At 43.2% G+C, this 27210-nt stretch overlaps 1 protein-coding gene across 1 annotated transcript in view; it reads left to right on the top strand.

Annotated features, from left to right (window-relative positions):
* Positions 1–27210, top strand: part of KCNN2 (potassium calcium-activated channel subfamily N member 2) — a 173471-nt gene that overhangs the window by 106467 nt on the left and 39794 nt on the right. The window contains exon 4 of the mRNA XM_055436452.2: positions 23843–23984. Within this exon, the coding sequence (XP_055292427.2) occupies positions 23843–23984 (142 nt within the window). The remainder of the gene's footprint in view (positions 1–23842; positions 23985–27210) is intronic.

Here is a 27210-nt window from a genome sequence, read left to right as displayed (position 1 = left end):
GCCAATGGGATTGAAGAGACATTCCTCTTTTGGGTTCTTAATGACTAGTGGAAGAAACAAATAATAAAATTATAGCTTTAACACAAGTGATGTGGCATCTAAAAGGACATGTGCCTCAGAAAACTAGAAAGTACTTCTCAGATGGAATGGGTATTGCAGATGGAGAAATAACGTTAAGGACAATTAGAAGCCAAGGGATGAATACAGCAGAGTTTGGCATGCAGCTGATGATGGGGAGAAAGGCAAGAATCATGGACTGGACCCCCAGCAGTGGGTTGGGCCACAAGGTAAATGGCCTTGGATATTATGCTAAGGAGACGGCACTTTTCCATCCAAGGTTATGAGGGAAAGTAACGTTGTTAGATTTATATTTTAGAAAAACATAGGAAACAGAGAGGAAGAAGATGCAGAAAGAGATGCCAGAGACAAGGAGGCTGGGATTGTGTCTGTTGCAATTGACTAAACCTTCATCATCTCATCCCTAGAATACGACGGTGAGAATGGGGAATCTTGCACTTGTCCATTCACTAAACAATCTATTCTTTGCCTACCATGCACCAGTGACAGTACTAACTAGCTCTGGGCATGTAGCTTTGAGCCAGAAATAGTGTGCGTCCCTGTGGACAGGTGGTGGTAGGTGCAGAGTGAAGGCGTGAGACTGCACCGCCTGACCCCTCTCAGGAGGAAGAGGGGTGCAGCATGCAGACGTGACTTTTAGGTTGGACTCCAAGGACCAGAAGTCAGGCTAAAACGGGGGTTGCTGCTGTTGTTCAGTCCCTGAATTGTGTCCAACTCTTTGCAACCCCATGGACTGCAGCACACCAGGCTTCCCAGTCCTTCACTCTCTCTCAGAGTTTAAGAAGAAAGGACAGCGTGTGCAGAGGCCTGGAGGGGTGAGAAAAATGTTTACCCCGTGAACTGTGAAAGTTCTTCAGCTGGAGCTTAGAATCCAAGTGTGAGACAAGCAGGAACTAAGCCAGAGAGGCCAGGCCCAGAAGAAATGGCTAGGTGGGGGAACAATAGCAGGTGGATGCCTCAGAACATCACAGCTCCTTGATCATAGGAGCGAGGCATCCTTGTGACCCCAAGTTGTCTGACTTGGGGCTGCTTGGTGTCTGAAGATACCCTAGACAGACGAGAGTGTTACGGAGGGGGACAGCAACGTGCAGCAGAAAGGGCACAGACTGGAAGCCAGAATATATGTCTCAGTGCCGACGAGCCCAAGCCTTTCCCGAGGCCACTGTGCTCTAAGACCATTGCCAGGGTGAGCACTGTACCTCTTGTCTCACCGTGGAGCCAGGGGATTAGGACACAGACCTGCAGGAAGCCTGCTGCTGCTCTTAGCCCCAAAATAGCTCCTGAAATGGTCTTCTCTCTTGCACCCCACACTGCACCAAGCACAGTGTGTGTCTTTGTTACCGATACATTGTGTTCTGTTCCTGAGCCATCATATATCTATGCTGGTAATTGTCAGGAAATGAGGTTTAGTGGTTCCTGAGCTGAATATGTCGGACACGACTGAACGACTGAACTGAACTGAAGTGAACTGAGCTGAATATGATGGAGCTCATAATTCTGAATACAGCAGAAACATGATGCATGGATGGATGGATGGATGGATGGATGGATGGATGGATGGATAGATGGATGGATGGATAGATGGATAGATAGATAGATGACAGATAGATAGGATTGTAGGTTTGAAAGCTATGCCCTGAACAGTGTATGAAGTGACCCCTGCCAAGTGATTGCAGGATAAGTACTCCTTATATTAATAATGCATATATATAAACTGAGAATCATATAAATCCTTAATGTAGAAACAAAAATGCCCCACAGTAGACCTTCTATCCACGAACTGACTCAGAAAAAAAAAAAAAATGTGGCAGTTATTCCTGAAGTCCCTCTTTAATTTTAGAGGGCAACACTTGTATAACGTGTTCAGCTGACTTTACATCAGTGAGAGACTTTATGGGAATGTTATTTTTAAGTAAAATATACAAGTTCAGAAACAAACATTAATTAAATCAAGTGGAGCAAAAGAAAGCTATTGCGGGTTGCATGACTCTTCATACCACTTCAAAACAGTTTCTTTGTAAGCTAAATAAATAAAATATTCACACTGTGGAAACATCTATTTTGAAATAATGTTGATATGTATCAAAAGATGCAGAATGATAGATCATCTGTGCACCCGTTCCCGTGATTTTTTTCCGTGCTCTGCTATTAGTATGTATGTCGCTAAACATCAAGCAGAATTAGCTTGTAAGTACACGAGGGGAGACTGCCTCTGCCGCTTTCTTCAATAGGGTGCTGCACGAGCAGAGTCTGAACACCGACAGTGGGAGAAGTGCGCTCGTGTTTAGGCTGTCTGACTGAGAAAGCGGTCAGCCCGAAACACAGCTGCCCTGCCCTTATCTTTGCTGTGGGCTCCCCCTGGGGCACCAGCTGTGTCCCATGGTATGGCAGGATCATGGAAGATGACTCAAGTAGGTCTGATAGGAAGACCGGGGGTGCTTTGCCAGCCTCTGGAGACTAAGGTCGTTCTTCACTCACTGTGGATTTCAGAACTGTTGAGTAGCGTACCTTGTCTGCACTGCTGGCCCCAGCTTCTGGTACAGTCTCCATGAACTAGGGGAGCATTGCCTGCCTGAATGAACTAGTATACACTAGGAAATCAAAAGTCAATTTATTCTATAAAATACTCCTTTTCTGTAGCCAAGAAGCAAAATAAGTAACCAAATAACAATGGAGCACAGAACATCATGTAAATGTATATGAAGGTTAAGGTCTTGGAAGTCCAAGAATGTATCGTACTTCTTTATCCCATTTCACTTTGATGGAGAGAAAGTTTAGTGTGAACATTTTGAAAGTGAACTGAAAAGTGAAATTGCCCGATTCTTTGCGACCCCGTGAACTATACAGTCCATAGAATTCTCTAGGCCAGAATACTGGAGTGGGTAGCCTTTCCCTTCCCCAAGGGATCTTCCCAAGCCAGGGATCAAACCCAGGTCTCCCTCATTGCAGGTGGATTCTTTACCAGCTGAGCCACAAGGGAAGCCCAAGAATACTGGAGTGGGTAGCCTATCCCTTCACTAGTGGATCTTCCCAACCCAGGAATGGAACTGGGGTCTCCTGCATTGCAGGTGGAATATTTACCAACTGAGCTACCAGGAAAGCCTGGCTGAATTAAAACAGCTATGTTAATACAGCGTGAGGAGGGGTAGTCTGAGGTTCTCCAGCCACAATCTGACCCATTTGTCCTCACTGTCCAATATGGCAGCCAGACAACCCACATGGCTATTTAATTTTAAATTGTTTAAAATGAGAATTAAAAACTTAGTTCCTCATTTGCACTAGCCACATTTCATATGTCCAGGAGGCACCTATAGTTAGTGGCCACTGAATTGGACAACAAAAATAGTAAACAGTTTCACATTTTTTTGCATAAAGTTCTATTAAGCAGTCCTGTAATGTAGTTTATACTTCGTATTCTAATTTGCATGTTTTCAGGTTCAGTTCAATTCAGTTGCTCAGTCATGTCCAACTCTCGGCAACCCCATGCACTGCCGCGCGCCAGGCCTCCCTGTCCATCACCAACTTCCAGAGCTTACTCAAACTGGTGCCCATTGAGTCGGTGATGTCATCCAGTCATCTCATCCTCCGTCGTCCCCTTCTCCTCCCACCTTCAGTCTTTCCCAGCATCAGGGTCTTTTCCAATGAGTCAGCTCTTCACATCAGGTGGCCAAAGTATTGGAATTCAGCTTCAGCATCAGTTCTTCCAATGAATATTCAGGACTTCCTTTAGGATTCAGGATTTCCTTTAGGACTGACTGGTTGTATCTCCTTGCAGTCCAAGGGACTCTCGAGAGTCTTCTCCAACATCACAGTTCAAAAGAATCAATTCTGCGGTGCTCAGCTTTCTTTACAGTCCAACTCTCACATCCATACATGACCACTGGAAAAACCATAGCTTTGACTAGACAGAAAAACAGTAGCTTTGTTTTCTGTTTCCTGTAAGATGCCTCACAGCTGATGTAGAACCCATGCAAATACTTTATCCCCTGGGGCACTCTATGGTTACCAAGCTATGCACAAAGTGATTTTTCACCAGGTTTCACGGGATGGAGGAGAATGCAGTGTTGAGCCGTTGAGCTGCATAGCTAGCCCCTCGTCATCTCCGTCCCTCACAGAGGACTCTGCTTTTAGGCCCAACTGTCACACTCGGCTTCTATAAGCCCCGTTGTGCCGTGTTAGCAGAAGGAAATGTTGCTGGCTTAGGAGACTCATATTCGGGTAGTGCTGTTTAAGAGGAGTAGAGTTGAAAGAGATCATTTCATTACCGGTGCTTGTACTAAAGAGGTGAAGAGGTGACTGACAAGCATGACACAGCCAAGTTTAAGTTCATGAGTTACGTGATTGTTGTAATCCTGACCTTTGATGGCTTTTGGTTACCTGCTCATAGCCCAAGTGCAGAGGTCATTTTCCACCCAGGTTTCCATTTGCAGTATTCCTTTGTATTCTCGAATTCTCTGTATTTAAAAAAAAAAAAAAAGTGACTCTCACTTATTGGCAAGCTAAAATTGTGTTTCTTTGGGAAGGGGTGCTGTATCTGGCACCAGTCTGTTTGGCGAGCTGAGTGTGTCGCCCGCTTTACTGAGTGTATTCAGTTCAGTTCAGTCGCTCAGTCGTGTCCGACTCTCCGCGACCCCATGAATCACAGCACGCCAGGCCTCCCTGTCCATCACCAACTCCCGGAGTTCACTCAAACTCATGTCCACAGAGTCGGTGATGCCATCCAGCCATCTCATTCTCCGTCGTCCCCTTCTCCTCCCGCCCCCAACCTTTCCCAGCATCAGAGTCTTTTCCAGTGAGTCAACTCGTCTCATGAGGTGGCCAAAGTATTGGAGTTTCAGCTTTAGCATCAGTCCCTCCAATGAACATCCAGGATTGATCTCCTTTAGAATGGACTGGTTGGATCTCCTTGCAGTATAAGGGACTCTCAAGAGTCTTCTCCAACACCACAGTTCAAAAGCATCGATTCTTCGGTGATCAGCTTTCTTCACAGTCCAACTCTCACATCCATACATGACCACGGGAAAAACCATTGCCTTGACTAGACGGACCTTGGTCGGCAAAGTAATGTCTCTGCTTTTTAATATACTATCAAGGTTGGTCATAACTTTCCTTCCAAGGAGCAAGCGTCTTTTAATTTCATGGCTGCAATCACCATCTGCAGTGATTTTGGAGCCCAAAAAAACAAAGTCTGACACTGTTTCCACTGTTTTTCCATCTATTTCCCATGAAGTGATGGGACCAGATGCCATGATCTTCGTTTTCTGAATGTTGAGCTTCAAGCCAACCTTTTCACTCTCCTCTTTCACTTTCATCAAGAGGCCTTTGAGTTCCTCTTCACTTTCTGCCATAAGGGTGGTGTCATCTGCATATCTGAGGTTATTGATATTTCTCCCGGCAATCTTGATTCCAGCTTGTGCTTCTTCCAGCCCAGCGTTCCTCATGATGTACTCTGCATAGAAGTTAAATAAGCAGGGTGACAATATACAACCTTGACGCACTCCTTTTCCTATTTGGAACCAGTCTGTTGTTCCATGACCGGTTCTAACTGTTGCTTCCTGACCTGCACACAGGTTTCTCAAGAGGCAGGTCAGGTGGTCTGGGATTCCCGTCTCTTTCAGAATGTCCCACAGTTTATTGTGATCCACACAGTCAAAGTGTATACTCTCCCACATTGCTTCTGCGGGTAGTACACACTCAGCCAGCAGCGTTTTTTTTGTGTGGTGTGCCGGGGTCTTTCAGTTGCAGCACCTTGGATCTCTAGTTGCAGCATGTGGGATCTAGTTTCCTGACCAAGGATAGAACTCGGACCCCCAGCATCGGGAGTGCAGTCTAAGCTACCAGGCCACCGGGGAAGTCCCAGCCGGCAGTGGTTTTGATTACCATTTTAAATGCTGAAAATACTAAAAACTGAAGGATGATGTAAGACTTTTGAGTTGGTTCTGTGTTTCTTGTGTTTTCTTTTTCTGGAGTAGTTGGAAACAGTAGTAGGAACTAGCAAAGGCCATGGGCTATATTTGTGCGTGATGCTAGAGGATGAGCCTGACTTTTTAATTACTTTAAGCTCGTCAAGTTTCCGAGTTCTGTAGCTCGTGCAGTGACTTTTCTGCAATTATTTGTTCCCATTTTCCCGAGTTTCCCTTGCAGTAATTTCCGCTATCTCTTTACTCACTTTCTTGCTTTCAGCCTCTTTTTTCCACGTTTTTCCTCCTCTTCCTCATCGTGTCTTTGCTCTTTATCTCACTTGTATAAGGGTATGTTTCCTGGGCTTAAGGAGACATAGTGTTTTTTTTTTTTTTAACTTTTTCTTTTGTATTGGGGTATAGCTGACACACATACACGCCCCAAGGACTCCCCTCCCATCCAGGCTGCCGCATAACTTTGAGCAGTGTTCCATGTAGTATACAGTCCATCCCTGTTGGTTACTGTTTTAAATATAGCAGTATGTCCAAAGACACAGTGTTTCTGTTGCAGACCTCTGAGATCTTTACACTGTGGAGGACTGACGGGTCCTTGGTGACAGTGAGTTAGGCTTGAGGATGGTCTCTTTCCACACAGACATTCCCCCTCCATGAGCCTGGACCTGGGTTTTAATTCAGTTCATGATGCTTTGGCATTGCAGTCTATATTTTAGCTGCTCACGCTCAAGCAAGCAGAGTACAATTAGCAGGCCTTTGAGGATGAATTTTTAAAATTGAAGTGGGAAAATTTAACTGGTGAGCCTTGCAGATGGCCTTCTCAGAAAGTCTGCGGTCCTGCTCCTCGGCCTCGCTGGAGTCGCCGTGAGCTTAGTGTTCCTGAGAGCTGTCCCTGCTCTCTTCTTGGTGTGGTGGCGTGGTTTTCTGACTCTGCTTCTTATCGTCTCTCTCTCTCTCTCTCTCTCTAGAATAAAACGACATTCAGGAATGTTTTCTAGAAACATAGCCTGGAACTATGAAGTGCTGGAGGCTAAATGGCTTGTCAGTATTGGTCCTAAGTAGGAATTTTCATTTGCTGTATTTTGAAAACTAAAGTTTTAGAATCTATTCATAATTGTCTACTGTTGATGTGGCAACTTAGGGCCGGGCTGATTAGGGTCACTGGGATATATTCTTTTTCAGTTGAATTGGAGCCTTAAACAGACATCAGAAGTTTCCCGGGAATGTGGAATAAATGCTAGGACGCTGAAATGTACTTTCCCCATCGCTTCCCCCGCCCCAGGATGGAAGTACTAGTGGGGGAGGGAGGGAGGGAGACCAGGAGTCATTCCGGGGACAGACGCCACAGAGAGGTTGCGAGGCACTTCTTCTTCTGTCTCGTTCAGACTCTGACTGAGCATCCCTCTGCCCTTACTCTCCTTGTCTCTCAGCCTGGCCTCCTCTCACCACCGCTCCTTTGGCTGTGCCGAGGCAGTGGCTGCCTTGCTGCTGCGTCCCCCTGCCTGCTTCCCCCAGTCCTCTTGCTGCCCTTGCGCTGCTCAGTGGATCTAGCCCCTGTGCTCATGACAGTGGCATCCAGAGGGAGCAAAACTAAAAGCTGCCTGTGCTCGGAAAAGCCCTGTTTGCCACCTCGCCTGCGTGCAAGAAGGCACACTTGCAAAAGCAGTGACTTTCTCTGTGTCTGCTTTTACACAGACGGAGAGGGATTTGGTCAAGTAGAAAGAAGCCCAGTCGTTATGTACCCATCGAGTAGTGTGGGGTTCGTCCTCCGTGGTCTCAGTGCTGGCAGCCATCAGGCGGTCCTCAGGATAGTGGGAAGGGGCTCAGGTGTGGAGAACCGCGGCTCTGAGCGAAGGACCGGGGCAGGGGCAGGCCCCCTGGGTGCAGAGCAGCACTTCCTGGACTTGCTCTCAGGATGAGTAAACAAGACTCTGACATCTGTATCTTCAAATGCTGGTTCAGTTCCAACGTGGTTAGAAAAATGCACAGGGATTTTTTTTTCTTACACATTTACAAGGTACAGTGTGGTATTTGATCTGGAGAATCTCAGAGGGGTGAAACATGAAGATATGCAGCTACTTTAGATTGGATCTAGCATGGAATGTGAACCCAGATACACACATACCCAGACACACACACCACACACACACACCCCCAGACACACACACACACACCCAGACACACACCCCCAGACATACACCCCCAGACACACACACTCAGACACACACACCCCACACCCACACCCACACATACCCACTCACCCACCCACACACAGACATACACCCCCAGACACACACACACTCAGACAGACACACACACCCCACACACACCCCCACACCCAGACACACACCCCCACACCCACATACACAAACCCACACCCACACATACCCACTCACCACCCCCACACACACACACACGCAGACACATACTCCAGACACACACACCACACACACACACCCTGACACACACACACTCAGACAGACACACACACCCCATACACACCCAGACACACACACTCCACACCCACCCACACACACCAAGACACACACACCCAGACACATACACCACACACACACACACACACACACACACCCAACACACACACACACATCCAGACACACACTTACATACACACCCAGACACACACATACACACACACACACACACAAAACACACACCCCCAGACACACACACACACACACCCAGACACACACACCACACACACACACCCCTAGACACATACACCACACACATACACACCCAAACACACACACACCACACACACACACACACACCACACACACACACCCAGACACACACATACACACACCCCTAGACACACACACCCCAGACACACACACCCAGATAACCACACACCCAGAAACACACATACACACACACCCAGACACACACACCACACACACACATACACACACACATACCCAGACACATACAGACACACACCCAGACACACACACCACATACACACACCCAGACACACACATACTCAGACAGAAACACATACCCCACACCCACCCACACACCCAGACACACAGCTCAGACACACACACATAGACACACAACCCCAGACACACACACACACACCCACACACCCCCAGACACACATACCCCACACCCACCCACACACACCAAGACATACACACCCACACATAACTACACACCCCCACACTCACCCACACACACACACACACACACAGATGCACACACCCACACCCAGACACACACACACATACCCATACACCCCCACCCACACCCACACACACCCCCTAACTTGCTCCATCACTGCTGAGGCTGCTGGTATGGGAGTAGCCCCGGCTTGTGTGTATCAGTTGTAGCTGCTATTAAATGGAACAATCTGTGCTTGCAGGATGATGCCCACAACAGGGGCTTTTGCCTAAAGGTAATCCCACGGAAGTCCCCTCATAAGCTGACTCACACTGGTCAGGCCCAAACTCAGCCAGGCAGTTCAGATCAGTCGCTCAGTCGTGTTCAATTCTTTGTGACCCCATGGACTGCAGCACTCCAGGCTTCCCTGTTCATCACCAACTCCTGGAGCTTGCTCAAATTTGTGACCATAGAGTCAGTGATGCCATCCAACCATCTCATCCTCTGTCGTCCCCTTCTCCTCCCACCTTCAATCTTTCCCAGCATCAGGGTCTTTTCCAGTGAGTTGGCTCTTCACATCAGGTGGCCAAAGTATTGGCGTTTCAGCTTCACCACCAATCCTGCCATTGAATATTCATTGATTTCCTTTAGGATGGACTGTTGGATCAGCCAGGCAGCCGTGGGGATAAACTGGTGTGGCACTGCCACCTAGTGACTGCCCGCCCGCTGCTCTTCCCAGAAGGGAAGTGAGCCTCTGTGGGCTGTCAACCTGGTGGAAAACTGTGGAGTGGTAGGGTCTACAGGGCCTTCCAAAACTGCAGGCCCCCACCCAGGCCCTTGTAGACATGCTGTCTCTGTATTATCAGAGCCTGGGATGTGTCATACAGGGACTGTATTCAGTGATTTTGGTAAGGGAAGGCTTGATTTTTGGGGTAACAAGTCTTGGGCCTGACCAAGTGTGGTTCTATGGCTGTCTTCAGGCGCCCACCTGCCCTAGAGGAGCTCACAGTGTGTGGAGGATGCTGGGCACATCGCAGGAGCGAAGGAATAGATGTCGCTCCAGAAAAATTAAAATAACTACTGGTTGGTCGGGAAGTTCGTAATGAAACAAAAAGGGAAGAGACCCTTGGTGGAAATGCAAGCCACGATTATAACATTGCTCTGGAACTTGGTATTTTTTTGATTGCCTGGGAAGTAGCTGGGGCTTAAGAGTATAATTTGTGCCAAATTCCATGGTTGTCTGGTTTCAATGCTCTCCAGATATGTGGAAATGAAGCTAGCTCCAGATTTTCTGATGGCTATCGCAGACTCCCAGCTGACTTCGCTGGAACTTTGGACCAGTGGTTCTCACTGCAGGTGGTTCTGCTCCCCAGGGCCATTTTGGAGAAGGGTTTATATTTTCTGTTACTGAGTGGGGCCACAGATGCTTTGTATTGGGTTTGTATGGGACATTCCTACCCAACAAAAAATTGTTCTGTATCCCATTTGACATGAGACTGACCTGTTGGACATTCTGTGTACTAAAAGCCTATTTATAATTTTCTTAGATTAGACCTATATCCACTTAAAATGTAACATAATTTTTTTGTTCATTTGTAACATATACTTAATTTTTTAGTGTGTGAATTGAGAGAAAATTGTTATTTGTTTTATTTGGAATTTGACCAAAAGGTTTTCACATTTTAGAAAATCACATTAGGTGTGATCATGCTCTGTGGCATTTAAATTACCAGAACCACACACTTTCATAAGCCTGAACTGTATTCAAGTGCTTATATTAATACATATAGGTGCAAGCAGCTGACTGCTTCTTAAGTGTTCCCTTCAGGGAAATCTCTCATGATGGACACTTATGCCCTGGGGTTTTTCTTCACATTCATTTTTAGGAACCTTTAACTTCTTAATTTCTGTGACTCTCTAACCTGGAAGTTCTTTCCTAGGGCTGGGCATATTTCATGACCCTTTTTATAAAACACAGCCTGAATGCTGATAAGTCTTTTCAGGTCTGTTTAGGGTATGTCGAGGTAATGTTGTATTCCTGTAAATTTTTAACATAGATAATTGTCAAATAGTTATATATGTACACGATCTAAGATTGTTAGCTTATTGACAAATGAGTCATTTCTGAACTCATTCAAACAGAAATGAAAATGCCTACATGAATAATAGAGAGTCAGACAATAAAACATTTTATCATCTTTTCAGGGAAACGTAAGGAATGTAATTCTTCACGTTTGAAAATCGATGTATGTTCTATTATGCCCCTCTTTTCCTTTAGGGACTTTGACCTTTGTTTCAGAGGAAGCTTGTGCTCTTAGACCAACATAGCCAGTGAGGGTCTGTGCTCAGAGACCAGTCTTCTGTGGTCTGCATTGGGAATGAAATTCTTTCTTTCTTTCGCTCACACACACATACACAGACACACAGAGACACAGGAAAGGGAAAGGGAAAGAAGAAATGTGCACGGTTAAAGTGTGAGTCACTCAACCGTGTCCGACTCTGTGCGACCTCATGGACTGGAGCCCACCAGGCTCCTCTGTCCAGGGGATTCTCCAGGCAAGAATACTGGAGTAGGGTGCCATTTAGGAGTAAAATAAATTCAAACTAGAAAGCTGATTTTGATGTTTTAAAGAATTACACAGTTAATAAAAACTGAATCTGCCTTATGCCCAAATGAAAGTTAGGCTTAACAGGTAACATTGTATGGCCTGTATCTACTGCGTGGCTCTGGATACTTACCGGTATTGAAGGGGGCCTATCCTGGGATCACCAAGGTCCTAAAATCATGTCTGTTTTTATGGCTCAGTGATAGGGGAGAGAGCAGCAGTATAAGAAAGGGTTGAGGAGCAGGTCACATACATGGGGGCAGTTCAAATTCTCTCACCTGAGGGGATTTCTGTAAGTCTAGGTTTATACATGTAACTAAAATGTTTTCACTTTAGAGCACCCTCACTCAGAGAGGATTTTAGTCAAGGGTTTGGACCTTTAAAATCTGGGTCTTCAACTGGCAGGCATCACAGTATCAGCCTCATTGTGGGCATGAAGCAGATCTGGACGCCACCGCTTGGCCCATATCCCAGTGGGCTGCCCAGTGTTCCAGTGACCCAGCACTGAGTCAGATGGAGCCATGGGTGCACATCTGTACTCTGAAGGGGGTCACCCCTGGCCCAGGAAGCTTATCGCACAGAGAATTAAATATGCCTCCTCCATGGGCAGGCAGAGCAGAGAGAGGGCCTCAAACACTCCTGTTTAGTTCCTTCTCCCAGGTTCTCCATCCTTCCCCTCTGGGAAGACAGATTGCCTCCCTCCCCACAACACCCCCCACCACACATGTTAATACAATTAAATAATGTTAGAGGTAACCATTTATATACTTTTAAATTTTATTGAAATACAGTTTATTTACAATGTTGTGTTTCTGCTGTACAGCAAAGTGACTCAGTTATCCATATTTATATACTTCATATTTTCCACTTTGGAGGCTCCTCTGTCCATGTGATTCTCCAGGCAAGAATACTGGAGTGCTTGCCGTTCCCTTCTCCAGGGGATCTTTCCAACCCAGGGATTGAACCTGGATCTCCTGCATTGCAGGTGAATTCTTTACCATCTGAGCCACCAGGGAATCCCTGCTATATCCTTTTTTCACACTCTTTTTCATTTTGGTTTATTACAGGATGTTGAATATCATTCCCTGTGCTGTACATAGACCACATCTTGTTTATCCATTCATCTGTCAAAAGACATTTAGATTGTTTCCATGTCTCAGCTATTGTAAATAAAGCTGCTATGACCATAAGAGTACATGTACCTTTTAAAATTATAGCTTTGTGTGGGTATATGTCCAGGAGTTGGATTGCTGGCTTATATGGCAACTATATTTTTACTTTTTTGAAGAACCTCCATACTGTATTCCATAATGGCTATACCAATTTACATTCCCACCAGTACTATAGGAGCGTTCCCGTTTCTGCACAGCCTGTCCAGCATTTATGGTTTGTAGACTTTAATGATGGCCATTCTAACTAGTGTGAGGTGTTATATCATTTTAGTTTTGATTTGCATTTCTCTAATAGTTAGTGATGGTGAGCATCTTTTCATGTGCCTACTGGCCATCTGTATGTCTTCTTTGGAGAAATGTCTATTTAGGTCTTCTGCACATTTTTGGATTAGGTTGTTTGATTTTTGGGGGAGGAGGGGAGGCTATTGAGTCATATAAGTTGTTTGTATATTTTGGAAATTAAGCCCTTATTGGTCATGTCATTTGTCCATACTTTCTCCTAGTCTGTATGTTGTCTTTTTGTTTTGTTTATGGTTCCCCTTGTTGTACAGAAGCTTATAAGTTTGATTAGGTCCCGTTTATTTATTTTTTTAAATTTCTATTGCCTTGGGAGACTGACCTAAGAAAACATGGGTATGATTTATGTCAGAGAATGTTTTGCCTCTATTCTCTCCTAGGAGTTGAATGGTGTCATGTCTTTAAGTCATTTTGAGTTTGTTTTTGTGTCTAGGGTGAGGGTGTGTTCTAACTTCAGCGATTTACATGTGGCTGAGATTTGAAGAGACTATTTTTTCTCTCCATTGTGTATTCTTGCCTCCTCTATTAAGGGTTAATTGTCCACAGGTGTGTGGGTTTATTTTGGGGCTCTCTGTGCTGTCCCATTGATCGATATGTTGGTTTTTGTGAGGCAACCATTTTTAATGTTTAGCTGTGATTTGTTTTTCCCCTCTGTAACATTCAAAGTTCTCTCTATTCCTAGTATTAAAAATCTAGGATGATCCCTCTCTGCATAGGTCTTTTGTTATTCTCTATGCAAATACTAAGTAGGCCTTTTCTTAAGATATGCCTACCTTCCAGTTTTCCCAGAAAATCAAAGACATTTTTTTAAATTCCCTTATCTTTCCTTCCACTTCTCTCTTCTCCTTCTGGAAAGTTAGTTATTAGGCCCTCTGTGTTCTCTGAAAATAGATCTTTTTTTGTTCTCTTTTTTCCCTTCCCTTCTCTTTTTGTCCTACTGTCTGGAAGATTTCTACCAGTTTATATTCTAATTGTATTATGATTATTTTAAGGTTTTTTTAAAGTTCCTCTTTTTTTATTCTTTAGTTGCACTCCTTTGTAGCATCCTGCTCCTTTTTACAGATTGCACATTTTCCTTTAGCTCTTTCATGATGTAGCGTAGAAAGTGCAGGAATCCCACATCCCATCACTCTACATTATCTCTAGATTCTTCTCATTTCTTCCTTTTCCCTTATTTCCTTCCTTTTCCCCTCCCATTTTTTTGTCTGTATATTTTTATAGAAAGTATACTTCAAATGTGTACTGATCATCTGTTATTCCTTCACATTCCAGAGTGGAAATTGGAAGCTTTGTATGAGGAGGGAGCTGGTGAAATTCTCTGTGGGGTATATAAGTGAAAAGCTGTATTTTTCATTAGAAAATTCTTCCTGTTATGAAAGTCTTTTCACTGAAGCAGTTCTGTTTCTCCAGAGAGAAACATCGTTTCTCTGTATTCAGTTCAGTTCAGTTCAGTTCAGTCGCTCAGTCGTGTCCGACTCTCCGTGACCCCATGAATTACAGCACACCAGGCCTCCCTGTCTATCACCAACTCCCGGAGTAGCGTCAAAAGCAGGGAGTGAAGAAAGGAAATTAGGAATGTTGTTCAGCTTCGAAACTTGAATTTAATTACCATGTTTTCAGATCCAAACATCTTTCCTGACCTTAGCTGGGCCTGGCTCAGAATCTCCAGGCTTTCCTCAGAGAACAAAACTCTGTCTCCTGTTAGCTGCCTGGCAGTACCATGCAGGGGCAAGCACCTGGGCATCCATTATTCCATATACTCAAACACCATAATTGCTCCTGTTTTCAACTTTGGACCTTACCCACTCATGCATGGTTTCTCCAAGTTGTAAGCCTTCCATGGATTGTATAATAAGCTATGCCTTTAAATCGTGAGTATTTAGGCCATTTATGTCTAATGTGGTTACAGACATGCTCGGGTAAATATGTCCTCTGGCTACTTGCTTTCTGTCCGTCCCGTCTGTTCTTTGCTCCCTTTTCCGTTTGTGCCTCATTTTGGACTGCTTATCTTTCTTTCATTCTATCTTGCATCTTTTACTAGGTTATAACTCATTGCTCGTTGATGTATTATTTTTAATTATTCTTTTAGGGTTTATAGCATACCTATACACTTATGTATACTATACTAAATTACCACAGTCTTATCTTCACCTGATATTCCATCACTTACTACAGTCTGCCTTCAACTGATACTGCACCGCCTCACATACAGTATTTTCACTTCTCGAACCTTACAGTTTTATCTGCACATACTGATCAGTAAGTATTTTGCTGAACAATCAAGGAGACCTCTTTACAGTTCTCTGGATCTGTCTCTGTGCAAATGTTTCCTCTCTGGTTCTTGGCCCTGTAAACTCACGGTCTTCATGTATTCCCAGTTCTGTCCTCAATTTGGGAAGACCCCTGGGCTCTGCTGATCTCCATCCCCGAGTGACATTCTGAAGCTTTTCCTGAGGCATGAAGCTGGGGTACTTTCACGACTCACTTCAGCTGTTTACCACCTCACAAGGGTCACTGTTCTTTGTTACTAGATTATCTATGTCATGGTAACTATTATTTCAAATATTTTTTCTGGTTTTGTAGTTGTTTTAGGAAGCAGTGTAAATTCAGTCCTTTGTTGTTCCATCTTAGCTGGTAGCAGAATTCCCCATGTACTTTTGTTTGTGTAAAAATATGATATTTTTTTATTCTCTGATTTCTCCCTTCCTTTTGTTCTTATGGGTTTATACCTTTTTCAATTGCCCTACTATCATTTTAGTGTTATTTCAGGAGAGAGTGGTGGATTCAGGAGAGAGAATTGATGGCAGGTTGATCACATGAATGTAAATCTCCGTAACACTTTTCACCATTTAACTGAGGCTGACATATGAGGTCAGAGCTGACAATTAAGGCATTTTTGCATTCCATAGTATCAGTAGTATGTTTAACAGAAAAAGGTTAATGAACATAGTTTATAAGCTGTAAATCTCCATTGTAGAATTATTTTTACATGTGTAAAAATAACTTATAAGTTGCATACAGATCTTGGAACATAACTGATAAATCCGATTCATACTGATTGAAGGGAAAGACTCATTTCTATTCCCTTTTTGTATCTCTATATATGTGATCCCAAAGGCCTAACATGTGGCTTAGGACAAGTCAGTTTGAGAAAAAATGTTTCATATTTCATATTTGTTAATTCAATAAATACTAATTTCCTGCTATATTCTTTTAAGTGAAGATAAAACAATTAGTAAAGCATAATCTTTGTCCTCAAATTCTTTATAATTTAGATTCTTGGGGCCTGTTTATTAAGCTGAGCATATGTTACATGCCTTCTGACCCATGTTGACATTGACTGATGGCATGAGAAATGCCTATAAGAGGCTCCTGGTATACAGAGAACAGACACGGTACACTATAGTCCAACCTAGAGTTCCATGCTAAAATTACTATGTGGAACCTGGAAAAGAGAAATTATGACCAGATTCTCAAAGTACAAATCAGGGCTGGGAAGGTGGGAAGGTGGGGGAGGGTTTTGTTAGGCAGAAGGAAATGTACCTGTAGAGAAGACTGGGGAAGGGGATGGCATAACTGCCCGCCATTGCTATAGCCAGAGCTTCTGTTGCTTATGGAAAGGTGCTGTGGGGGAGGCAGGAGTTCTGGGTAGAGACCATCTCATTTAGAGGGAAAAATTCAGTAATGCCCTTGGAAAGATCACCCTGGTGAATTTAAGCAAATATAACGGAAAGCTGTCATATTTGTGATTTCAAAAATAGTGATGGATCCACAGCCAAGAGTGAATGAAGAAATGAATGGAAACTAAGAAAATAAACATTTTCTTCTTTTAAAACCTTAAAGCTGATCTCACAAGCTTTAAGTCTTTGCAGCATGCAGTTCTATAAAACAGTTCACGAAGTCCTCTCCCTAAACCCTAGAGCCCTTATTTTAAAAGTTTGAGATCATCAGAAATTCCTTACACTAATTTTAATCTTCTTTAATATGTCTTAATTAAATAAGCATTCATATGGATTAGAATTTGAAATTTGCCCCATGAGTCATTTTTTCAGGTCTTTCCCAGAATAGTTCTCCTTGTGGAGAAGGTTGGAATTATCTAAGTAAGTTTCTGAAGTGAAAACTGTAGGAAATATTTTGAAAATGTTTAACTATTTAAATTGTATATATTAATCATTCACAATGGTGTCTCTCTGCATTAATTCAAAACCTGGAAGTGTTCTAAGCAATGTCATCCTGTTGATAAGTCTTAATATTTGTTTCTGAGTTTCCAAGAAAGAAACCTTGATTGTTCTAATAGGAGCTAATGTGGTCCCTGATTACCTGCCTCTTCTTGACTAGTCTAACTATGTCTGAAATGTAACACAAACATTAGTATGAAATATTATTTTTCCATTCTAAGTTATCTTTCAGGCAGGTTAACCATTTAAGAAGAAAAACAGGTAACTTACCATTGATCCCCAAGCCCTTGAAATGCCAACTCCTAGAAAGCTGTCTGTTTCTAATTAGACCCTTCTGTATAGCAATACAGTGTCTTACCCAATAGAATTGCATCAGTTCAGTTCAGTTCAGTTCAGTCGCTCAGTTGTGTCCGACTCTTTGCAACCCCATGAATCACAGCACACCAGGCCTCCCTGTCCATCATCACCTCCCGGAGTTCACTCAAACTCATGTCCATCGAGTCGGTGATGCCATCCAGCCATCTCATCCTCTGTCATCCCCTTCTCCTCCTGCCCCCAATCGCTCCCAGCATCAGAGTCTTTTCCAGTGAGTCAACTCTTCATGTGAGGTGGCCAAAGTATTGGAGTTTCAGCTTTAACATCAGTCCTTCCAATGGACACCCAGGATTGATCTCCTTTAGAATGGACTGGTTGGATCTCCTTGCAGTCCAACTTGCAAATTGGAAGTGGTCAAACAGGAGATGGCAAGAGTGAATGTCAACATTCTAGGAATCAGTGAACTAAAATGGACTTGAATGGGTGAATTTGACTCAGATGACCATTTTATCTATTACTGTGGGCAGGAATCCCTTAGAAGAAATGGAGTAGCCATCATGGTCAACAAAAGAGTCTGAAATGCAGTACTTGGATGCAATCTCAAAAACGACAGAATGATCTCTGTTTGTTTCCGAGGCAAACCATTCAATATCATAGTAATCCAAGCCTATGCCCCAAACAGTAACTCTGAAGAAGCTGAAGTTGAACGGTTCTATGAAGATCTACAAGACCTTTTAGAACTAACACCCAAAAATGATGTCCTTTTCATTATAGGGGACTGGACTGCAAAAGTAGGAAGTCAGGAAACACCTGGAGTAACAGGCAAATTTGGCCTTGGAGTATGGAATGAAGCAGGGCAAAGGCTAATAGAGTTTTGCCAAGAGAACGCACTGGTCATAGCAAACACCCTCTTCCAACAACACAAGAGAAGACTCTACACATGGACGTCACCAGATGGTCAACACCGAAATCAGATTGCTTATATTCTTTGAAGCCAAAGATGGAGAAGTTCTATACAGTTAGCAAAAACAAGACTGGGAGCTGACTATGGCTCAGATCATGAACACCTTATTGCCAAATTCAGACTTAAATTGAAGAAAGTAGGGAAAATCACTAGACCATTCAGATATGACCTCAATCAAATCCCTTATGATTATACAGTGGAAGTGAGAAATAGATTTAAGGGACTAGATCTGATAGATAGAGTGCCTGATGAACTATGGACAGAGGTTCGTGTACAGGAGACAGGGATCAAGACCTTCCCCATGGAAAAGAAATGCAAAAGAGCAAAATGGCTGTCTGGGGAGGCCTTACAAATAACTGTGAAAAGAAGAGAAGTGAAAAGCAAAGGAGAAAATGAAAGATATAAGCATCTGAATGCAGAGTTCCAAAGAATAGCAGGGAGAGATAAGAAAGCCTTCCTCAGGAATCAATGCAAAGAAATAGAGGAAAACAACAGAATAGGAAAGACTGGAGATCTCTTCAAGAAAATTAGAGATACCAAGGGAACATTTCATGCAAAGATGGGCTCGATAAAGGACAGAAATGGTAGGGACCTAACAGAAGCAGAAGATATTAAGAAGGGGTGGCAAGAATACACAGAAGAACTGTACAAAAAAGATCTTCACGACCAAGATAATCACGATGGTGTGATCACTCACCTAGGGCCAGACGTCCTGGAATGTGAAGTCAATCGGGCCTTAGAAAGCATCACTACGAACAAAGCTAGTGGAGGTGAGGGAATTCCAGTTGAACTATTTCAAATCCTGAAAGATGATGCTGTGAAAATGCTGCACTCAATATGCATAGCATGTAACTAATACTGACTAAATTATATAATGGCATAATACTTGAGAATGGTGAAGAATCGAATGAGGATGGGAGAAATTTGTATATTTTAGACTTTGTATTTATTAAATGTAGGCAACTAACTTTCATCGTAACTTTCAAAGTCATTGAGTGCTCTAAACTTTGAAAACCAAATCAAAGTGCTTCAGGAAGCACAGATGACAAAGATTTTCACACCTTTGCCCAAGCTGAGGAGACTGACCTTTGCGCCCCAACAGTGAAGGCCTCTTAAATACCTTTGTTTATAGTATAAAATCTCAAACTTCATCTTTGTAGTTGCTCTACCAGAGGAACAGCATGTGCCTGGCAAGTAGGCAAATATGTGCTAGTCACTCATGATGTAGCAATAACTTGAAGATATCACTCAGACGTGGGCACGTTTTCCTCATGGCTAACGACTGAGAACACTTTGTTGATAATGGGTAAAGACCATAGCTGTTTCAGCCAAAGATTGTAAAACAAGAAAATGCAAGTTAAGTGCTGAACACATAGTGAGGGCTCAACAAATTTTTCATCTGCATCAAGGAATCAGGGCCATCAGCTCTTAAACGTATCGGATCTTTATGTAAATCATGCTTTGTTAGGAAGAAACTTTGTGTCACAGATGAACATTGAATAGGACGTGAGGCTTTTGCCTCCCCTCTGTTGTGTAGCCCACACTCATGCCGAGGTAATGTATTTTCTGTTTCAGGCAATTGCTTGATGAGGACTGTTCATAGAGAGCCTCAATATTGTGAGTGGATTATAATACAACGTGTACTTCTGAGAGTCTTTTCTGAGATAGAAACCACGTTCTCCCATGGCACCCCATCACACAGGCATCGCAGCCTCCCCGAGCAGCCCACAGAGCCTGGTAGCCCACGCGTAGCTGAACTGTCACACATATCACATCACTCTGCTTTTATATGCATGTTATTTATCAGAGTTTCTCAGAGGAAGTAGGCTCGTCTATCTTCCTTGAGAGTTAGGAATACATCTTTAAAAACAAAAATTGAAGTATAATTGACATACAGTGTTGTATTAGTTTCAAATGTATACCAAGGTGATTCAGTTATACATACCTATGTTTTTTTTTTTTTTTCAGATTCTTTCCTGTTATAGATTAGTATAGGTCCCTACTATGTATGTTCTTTATCAATGCTATTTATGGTAGGCCTTGTTATTTATCAATTTTATTTATGGTAGTATATATCTGTTAATCCCAAACTCCTAAATTACCCTTCCCCTAGCCCCCTCTTTCATATCCATGAGTTTGTTTTTTGTGTCTGTTTCTGTTTTGTAACTAAGTGCATTTGTTTCTTTCTTTTTTTTTTAGATTCCACCTATAAGCAATATCATATATTTGTCTTTCTCTGTCAGACTTATTTTACTTAGTATGACAATCTCTAGGCCCACCCATGTCACTGCAAGTGGCATTATTTATTTGTTTTTTAGTGATCGAGTAATATGAGGAGTAAGGCTTCCTGGTGTCTCAAAAGGTAAAGAATCTGCCTGCGGTGCAGGAGATGCAGGAGACATGGGTCCGATCCCTGGTGGGGAAGATCCGCTGGAAAAGGAAATGGCAACCCACTCCAGTATTCTTGCCTGAGAAATCCCATGGACAGAGGAGTCTGGTGGATTACAGTCCATAAGGTCGCAAAGTGTCAGGCATGACTGAGCATATGTATCTATCTGTCTGTCTATCTATCTGTCTATCTAATATGAGGAATACATCTTGACCTCCCTTTTGGCAGAGACAGCCTTTCCACTCAGCCATCCTAGGAAGAGGGGACTCTGCTTCTGAGTCACGATGGCCGTTTCCTGGAGCAGAGTGGTGAGGCTGCTGTCCTCCTGCCACCAGAGACACAGCATGCTGCTCGGCAGGGCTGGCTGGTGCATAAATGCCCTTCCCTTTTCTTTCAGAAGATACGGCGATGCCATCATGCCTCCTTGCTCTGGGTTTCTACTCACTCCAGCCAGGGCTTTCTCTTTCCTAGCCAGTGTAACAGGAAATACCATTTCTTAAATATCAATAACCTCAGATATGTAGATGATACCACCCTTATGGCAGAAAGTGAAGAGGAACTCAAAAGCCTCTTGATGAAAGTGAAAGAGGAGAGTGAAAGGGTTGGCTTGAAGCTCAACATTCAGAAAACAAAGATCATGGCATCTGGTCCCATCACTTTATGGGAAATAGATGGAAAAATAGTGGAAACAGTGTCAGACTTTATTTTTTTGGGCTCCAAAATCACTGCAGATGCTGATTGCAGCCATGAAATTAAGACACTTACGACTCTGTGGACATGAGTTTCAGTGAACTCCGGGAGTTGGTGATGGACCGGGAGGCCTGGCGTGCTGTGATTCATGGCGTCGTGGAGAGTCGAACACGACTGAGCGACTGAACTGAACTCCTTGGAAGTAAAGTTATGACCAACCTAGATAGTATATTAAAAAGCAGAGACATTACTTTGCCAACAAAGGACCGTCTAGTTAAGGCTATGGTTTTTCCAGTGGTCATGTATGGATGTGAGAGTTGGACTGTGAAGAAAGTTGATCACCGAAAAATTGATGCTTTTGTACTGTGGTGTTGGAGAAGACTCCGGAGAGTCCCTTGTACTGCAAGGAGATCCAACCAGTTCATTCTAAAGGAGATCAATCCTGGTGTTCATTGGAAGGACTGATGCTAAAGCTGAAACTGCAATACTTTGGCCACCTCATGTGACGAGTTGACTCACTGGAAAAGACTCTGATGCTGGGAAAGGTTGGGGGTGGGAGGAGAAGGGGGCGACAGAGAATGAGATGGCAGGATGGCATCACCGACTCTGTGGACATGAGTTTGAGTGAACTCCGGGAGTTGGTGATGGACAGGGAGGCCTGGCGTGCTGTGATTCATGGGGTTGCAAAGAGTCGGACACGACTGAGCGACTGAACTGAACTGAGCTTCTATCTTGTTTGGAAGCAAACAAAAGAGTGTAAAAGTGATAAACACAGGCCATTCTGTGTCCAAAGATCCACTGTCTCCACAGTCAAAGGGACAGCACTACAGGGGAATGCTTATACTGTCTAACCTTTCTGCACTTTGGGTTATGGCAGAAGCCTTGGCATGAGATAAAGAACAGAAAAAAGAAATCTCAGAGGATGTAATGGTGCGATGTAGGTTGTGTATGGGATCAATCCTGGGGCTTAGGTCATGGGGAGACTTCTTGTCTCCACAGCTCTGACTACACAGACAGATGGTTGAGCTGAAAGGCAGAACTAAGTGAATGCAAGCTAGGGGGTTATCAGCATGCTTCGGAGACCAAGAAACAAGGAAGGGAAAGCTGCTCCCAGTAGTCTCTCAGAGCTGGAAAGAAAGGGTGGTCCTTAACACAAGTAGAGTGAAGAGTACGGAATGCCCATGACTGCTACCCTTGGTGAGGGCCACCCTGCCCACGACTGGTGCAGAGCACACACATCCAGGGCAAGTTCCTCCCGGGTGACAACTGGCATGGCCTCACGCTTGTATGCGTGATGGATAGTAGTGCCCCACGAGGTGCCCGAGTTACTGTTTAACACTGGTAATTCAAGCAAAACATTATCGGATATCTCTTTCCGATATAAAAACCTTCCTCCTCACTAGAAAAACTTGACACCTTCTAGGATAACAAGGATAAACTACATACCTCTCCTTCTTTTGAATACAAACTCTGTGTGTGTAACTCGTGAGGCAGTGACTTACATTAAGCTCTAGTTCTGGGTGTGGACTGTACAATCAAAGATATTTTCCCCATCTTCAAGGAGGACAGCTAGTCCAGGACAATTACAGTCTAGTCCTGTGGTGAAGGAATACACAGGATATTGAGGGAGCCCCCGGGAGGGACTGGGAGAAAAACAGACAGAAGAGGCTCCCGACTGAATTGATTGTGAAGGGTCAGCATTGGCCCACTAGGGAAACAAATAGCAAAGGGGACATCACGGCTCCTCCTGATACAGAGATGAGGAAGGAGGTTTGGCAACTGCATTTCGTCCTGCACATTGGACACATCAGTGAACATCAAGGAAGGAGGAGATTTTTGTGAGCAAAGCAAGAACAGGACTCAGAGATAAATGTGCATTAGTCAACTAACACCATATTTTGCAGCTCCCCTTTCAAATTATTTTTAAAGTTGAAGAAATCCTGATGTCTTAAGTAGAACCCCAATTTTACTTATAATAGTGAGCTGTGAAACCCTCTAAATAGAGCATTTTGTAGAAGCTACTTAGTAAATTCACTAGATTGAGTCAAACTGCCCTGGGTGGCCCTCCTCTAGATTAATTATAAAGGACTGGCTTTGTTTGATATTTTTCAGGTACCATGATCAACAGGATGTTACTAGCAACTTCCTTGGAGCAATGTGGTTGATATCAATAACTTTTCTGTCCATCGGTTATGGTGACATGGTGCCTAACACATACTGTGGGAAGGGAGTCTGTTTGCTCACTGGAATTATGGTAAGTGTCTTTTCACTGTCCATCTCTTTTATGAATACTCAGGGAGGCACTTAGCCTGTTCCATCTATGTGTAAAGTCTTGGTAAAATATCTGATTTCCCAGCAGCAGAAAGGCAGCATACATAAGTCAATTTTCTGTTGGAAGAGAACATCAACAGTTTTCATCCTTTTTTAATTTAAATGAATTATAGTTGTTTTACAGTGTTGTTAATTGCTGCTGTACAGCAAAGTGATTCAATTATGCATGTATATATATATATATATTCTTTTTTAATATTCTTTTCCATTATGGTTTCTCATAGGATTTTGAATATAGTTCTCTGTGCTGTACAGTAGGACCTTGTTGTTTATCCACTCTCTATATAAGTTTACCTCTTCTAACAACAGCCCGCCTCTCCACCCCTCTCCCAAACCCTTCCCCCTTGGCCACCACAAGTCTGTTCTCTATGCCCATGGTTCTGTTTCACAGATAGGTTCGTTTGTGTCTTATTTTGATTCCACATATAAGTGATACCCTTTGGTATTTCTCTTTCTCTTTCTGACTTACTTAGTACGATAATCTCTAGTTTCATCCATGTTGCTGCAAATGGCATTATTTTATTCCTTTGTGTGGCTGAGTAGTATTTCATCGTATATATGTACCACATCTTCTTGATCCATTCATCTGTCAGTGGACGTTTAGGCTGTTTCCATGTCTTAGCTCTTGTGAATAGTGCTGATATGAACAAAGGGGTGCATGCTTCTTTCTGAATTACAGTTTTATCTAGATATATGCCCAAGAGTGGGATTGCTGGATCATATAGTAATTCTAGTTTTAGTTTTTTGAGGAATCTCCGTATTGTTTTCCACAGTGGCTGCACCAATTTATACTCCCAGCAATAGTGTAGAGCCCTCCCTTTTCTTCACACACTCTCCAGCACTTGTTATTTGTAGACTTTTTAATGATGGCCATTCTGAATGGTGTGAGGCGATTACCTCATTGTGGTTTTGATTTGCATTTCTCTAACAATTAGTGATGTTGAGCATCTTTTCATGTACCCAATGGCCATCTATATGTCTTTGGAGAGATGTCTATTTAGCTCTTGTGCCCATTTTTGAATTGGGTTGTTTTATGTTGTTGTTGAGTTGTACAAGCTGTTTGTATACTTTGGGAAATCAATCCCTTGTTGGTGGCATTGTTTGCAAGTATTTTCTTCCATACTGTAGATTTTCTTTTCATTCTGTTTATGGTTTCGTTTGTTCTGCAAGAGCTTATAAGTTTGATTACGTCCCATTTGTTTTTGTTTTTATTTCTACTGCCTTGAGAGACTGCACTAAGAAAACTGGTACGATTTATGTCAGAGAATGTTTTGCCTGTGTTCTGTTCTAGGAGTTTTATGGTGTCGTGTCTTCTATTTAGGTCTTTAAATGATTTTGTGTTGATTTTTGTGTATGGTATAAGGGTATGTTCTAATTTAATTGATTTACATTGGGCTGTCCATCTTTCTCAACACCACTTGCTGAAGACACGTTTTCCCAGTGTATATTCTTACCTCCTTTGTCAAAGGTTAATAGATGGTAGGTACGTGGGTTAACAGTTTTCATCTTAATTTGCATCATGGAGCTCCATTGAGGAGAGAGTGCTGCTGGATTTGATCTTTGTGGGCTGTAGACTAATTTGATGAGCAAATTTGATCTTAGAGTTTCAGCTTCAAGGTCAAGAATTTCTTTAAGTCTGGATTCTGCCATTTCCAACTTGCCAGGTGAACTTAAATGAAATCCTCTTCTCTGAAATGTACTTTCCTCATCTATAAAATGTGGGCCATGAAAACTATCTTGAAATATATCAAACAGATGAAGAATAACACTTTTTCAATTAAATAATTAGTGTTTATCATTTTAATGAATATTTCTTTTTTATTATCTCAATTACAGTGCTCACCTAGTAATTGAAATAGATCAAAAACAAAAAAGGACAAACTGTCTCTGCCCTTCCCTTCATGGAGCTTACAGATGACCACCTGTTTTTTTTAAAATAATTAATACAAGATTGTTAATTATGTTTGTGATAAGTATGTGAGGGACAAAGACTTCTGATCAGATTTGGGCACTAAGGGAGAGGAATGGGATCTATTCAGAGAAAGAAATCCCTGGAAAGTTGACTTTGAAACTGAGATGGGAAAGGGTGGTAGTCAGGCAAAGTGTAGGGGAGGAAGGACATTCCAGGGAAAGGAAAAGGTTTGTATGAAGAAAGTGAGGCCAAGGAGGGACTTGGTAATGTGGGCACAAGGCCGCTGGGTCAGGAGTGTCCAGAGTGAATTGGGAAAGAGACACAGGGCTGGGAGTGGGAAGCCAGATCTTACGGAGCTCTTGAGTGAGGTTTGCTGCCTGTCGTGGCATGCCACTCTGCTGGGACACTGAGCAGGCTCAGATATGTTCCTTGTCCCTTACTCACCATGATGTGGCCAGGACCTGTGTGTACCACTTACTTTAGATGTAAAAAGATGGAAGGCTATCAGGTTGTCTAAAATTTACTGCCATGTGGTGTGAACTTTGAAATGTCTGCCCCAGATGCTCCAGTTTTAGTGACTTGGGTTCTCCTCATTCCTTACCTGCTTTTTCAGTGGGGTTACAGCAAAGAGCACCATCTGGTGCTGGTTTGGTTTCTGCCTGCGGATGGATGTGAGCTAACACTGGGAGCTCCGTAGGCAGGAAATTTCCAGAATGCCTCAAGCCAGGCATCTCTGCCCAACGCCTCCACTGTGTCCACCCTCAGGTTGGCACAAGAGAAACAGGCTCTCAAAGTGAGGACCTTTGAAGCATGGCCAGGACAGTGTGTACCCTTGTAGCAGCTGCTTAGGAAGATTGTTCAAAGAGTGAGAACTAGCTGGAAGGACTGAGTGTCCATGACATATACCGAGTAGGAACATTCTTCTCCCACTTGGTAGTACTGAACAGCTAGCTGTGAAAATAAAATCTGGGGGCTCATTTTAAGGTTACCAGTTATAACAAAATGACCACTGTGGAAAATATAATTTAGCATTCTTTGCTTGTAAAAGAAAATACAGTTTTATGAATTTTAGTAATTTTTATTACAATTGGTATGGTCCTTTATGATTACTCTTGGATCCTGCCGGGAGCCAGCGAGGGAAATCCTACCCATGGCAAAGGTCAATTGGGAAAGAGGCCTGACGGGCAAAGGCTAATCAGGACTCGAGGAACCCCCTGGACTTACCCGAGCATCTACC

The sequence above is a fragment of the Moschus berezovskii genome, chromosome 9, assembly GCF_049115385.1.
Source record: "Moschus berezovskii isolate FMDL1 chromosome 9, NW_MosBer_1.0, whole genome shotgun sequence".
Lineage (NCBI taxonomy): Eukaryota > Metazoa > Chordata > Mammalia > Artiodactyla > Moschidae > Moschus > Moschus berezovskii.
The sequence above is the reverse complement of the archived record's forward strand: the minus strand, read 5'-3'. Positions and strand labels throughout refer to the sequence as shown.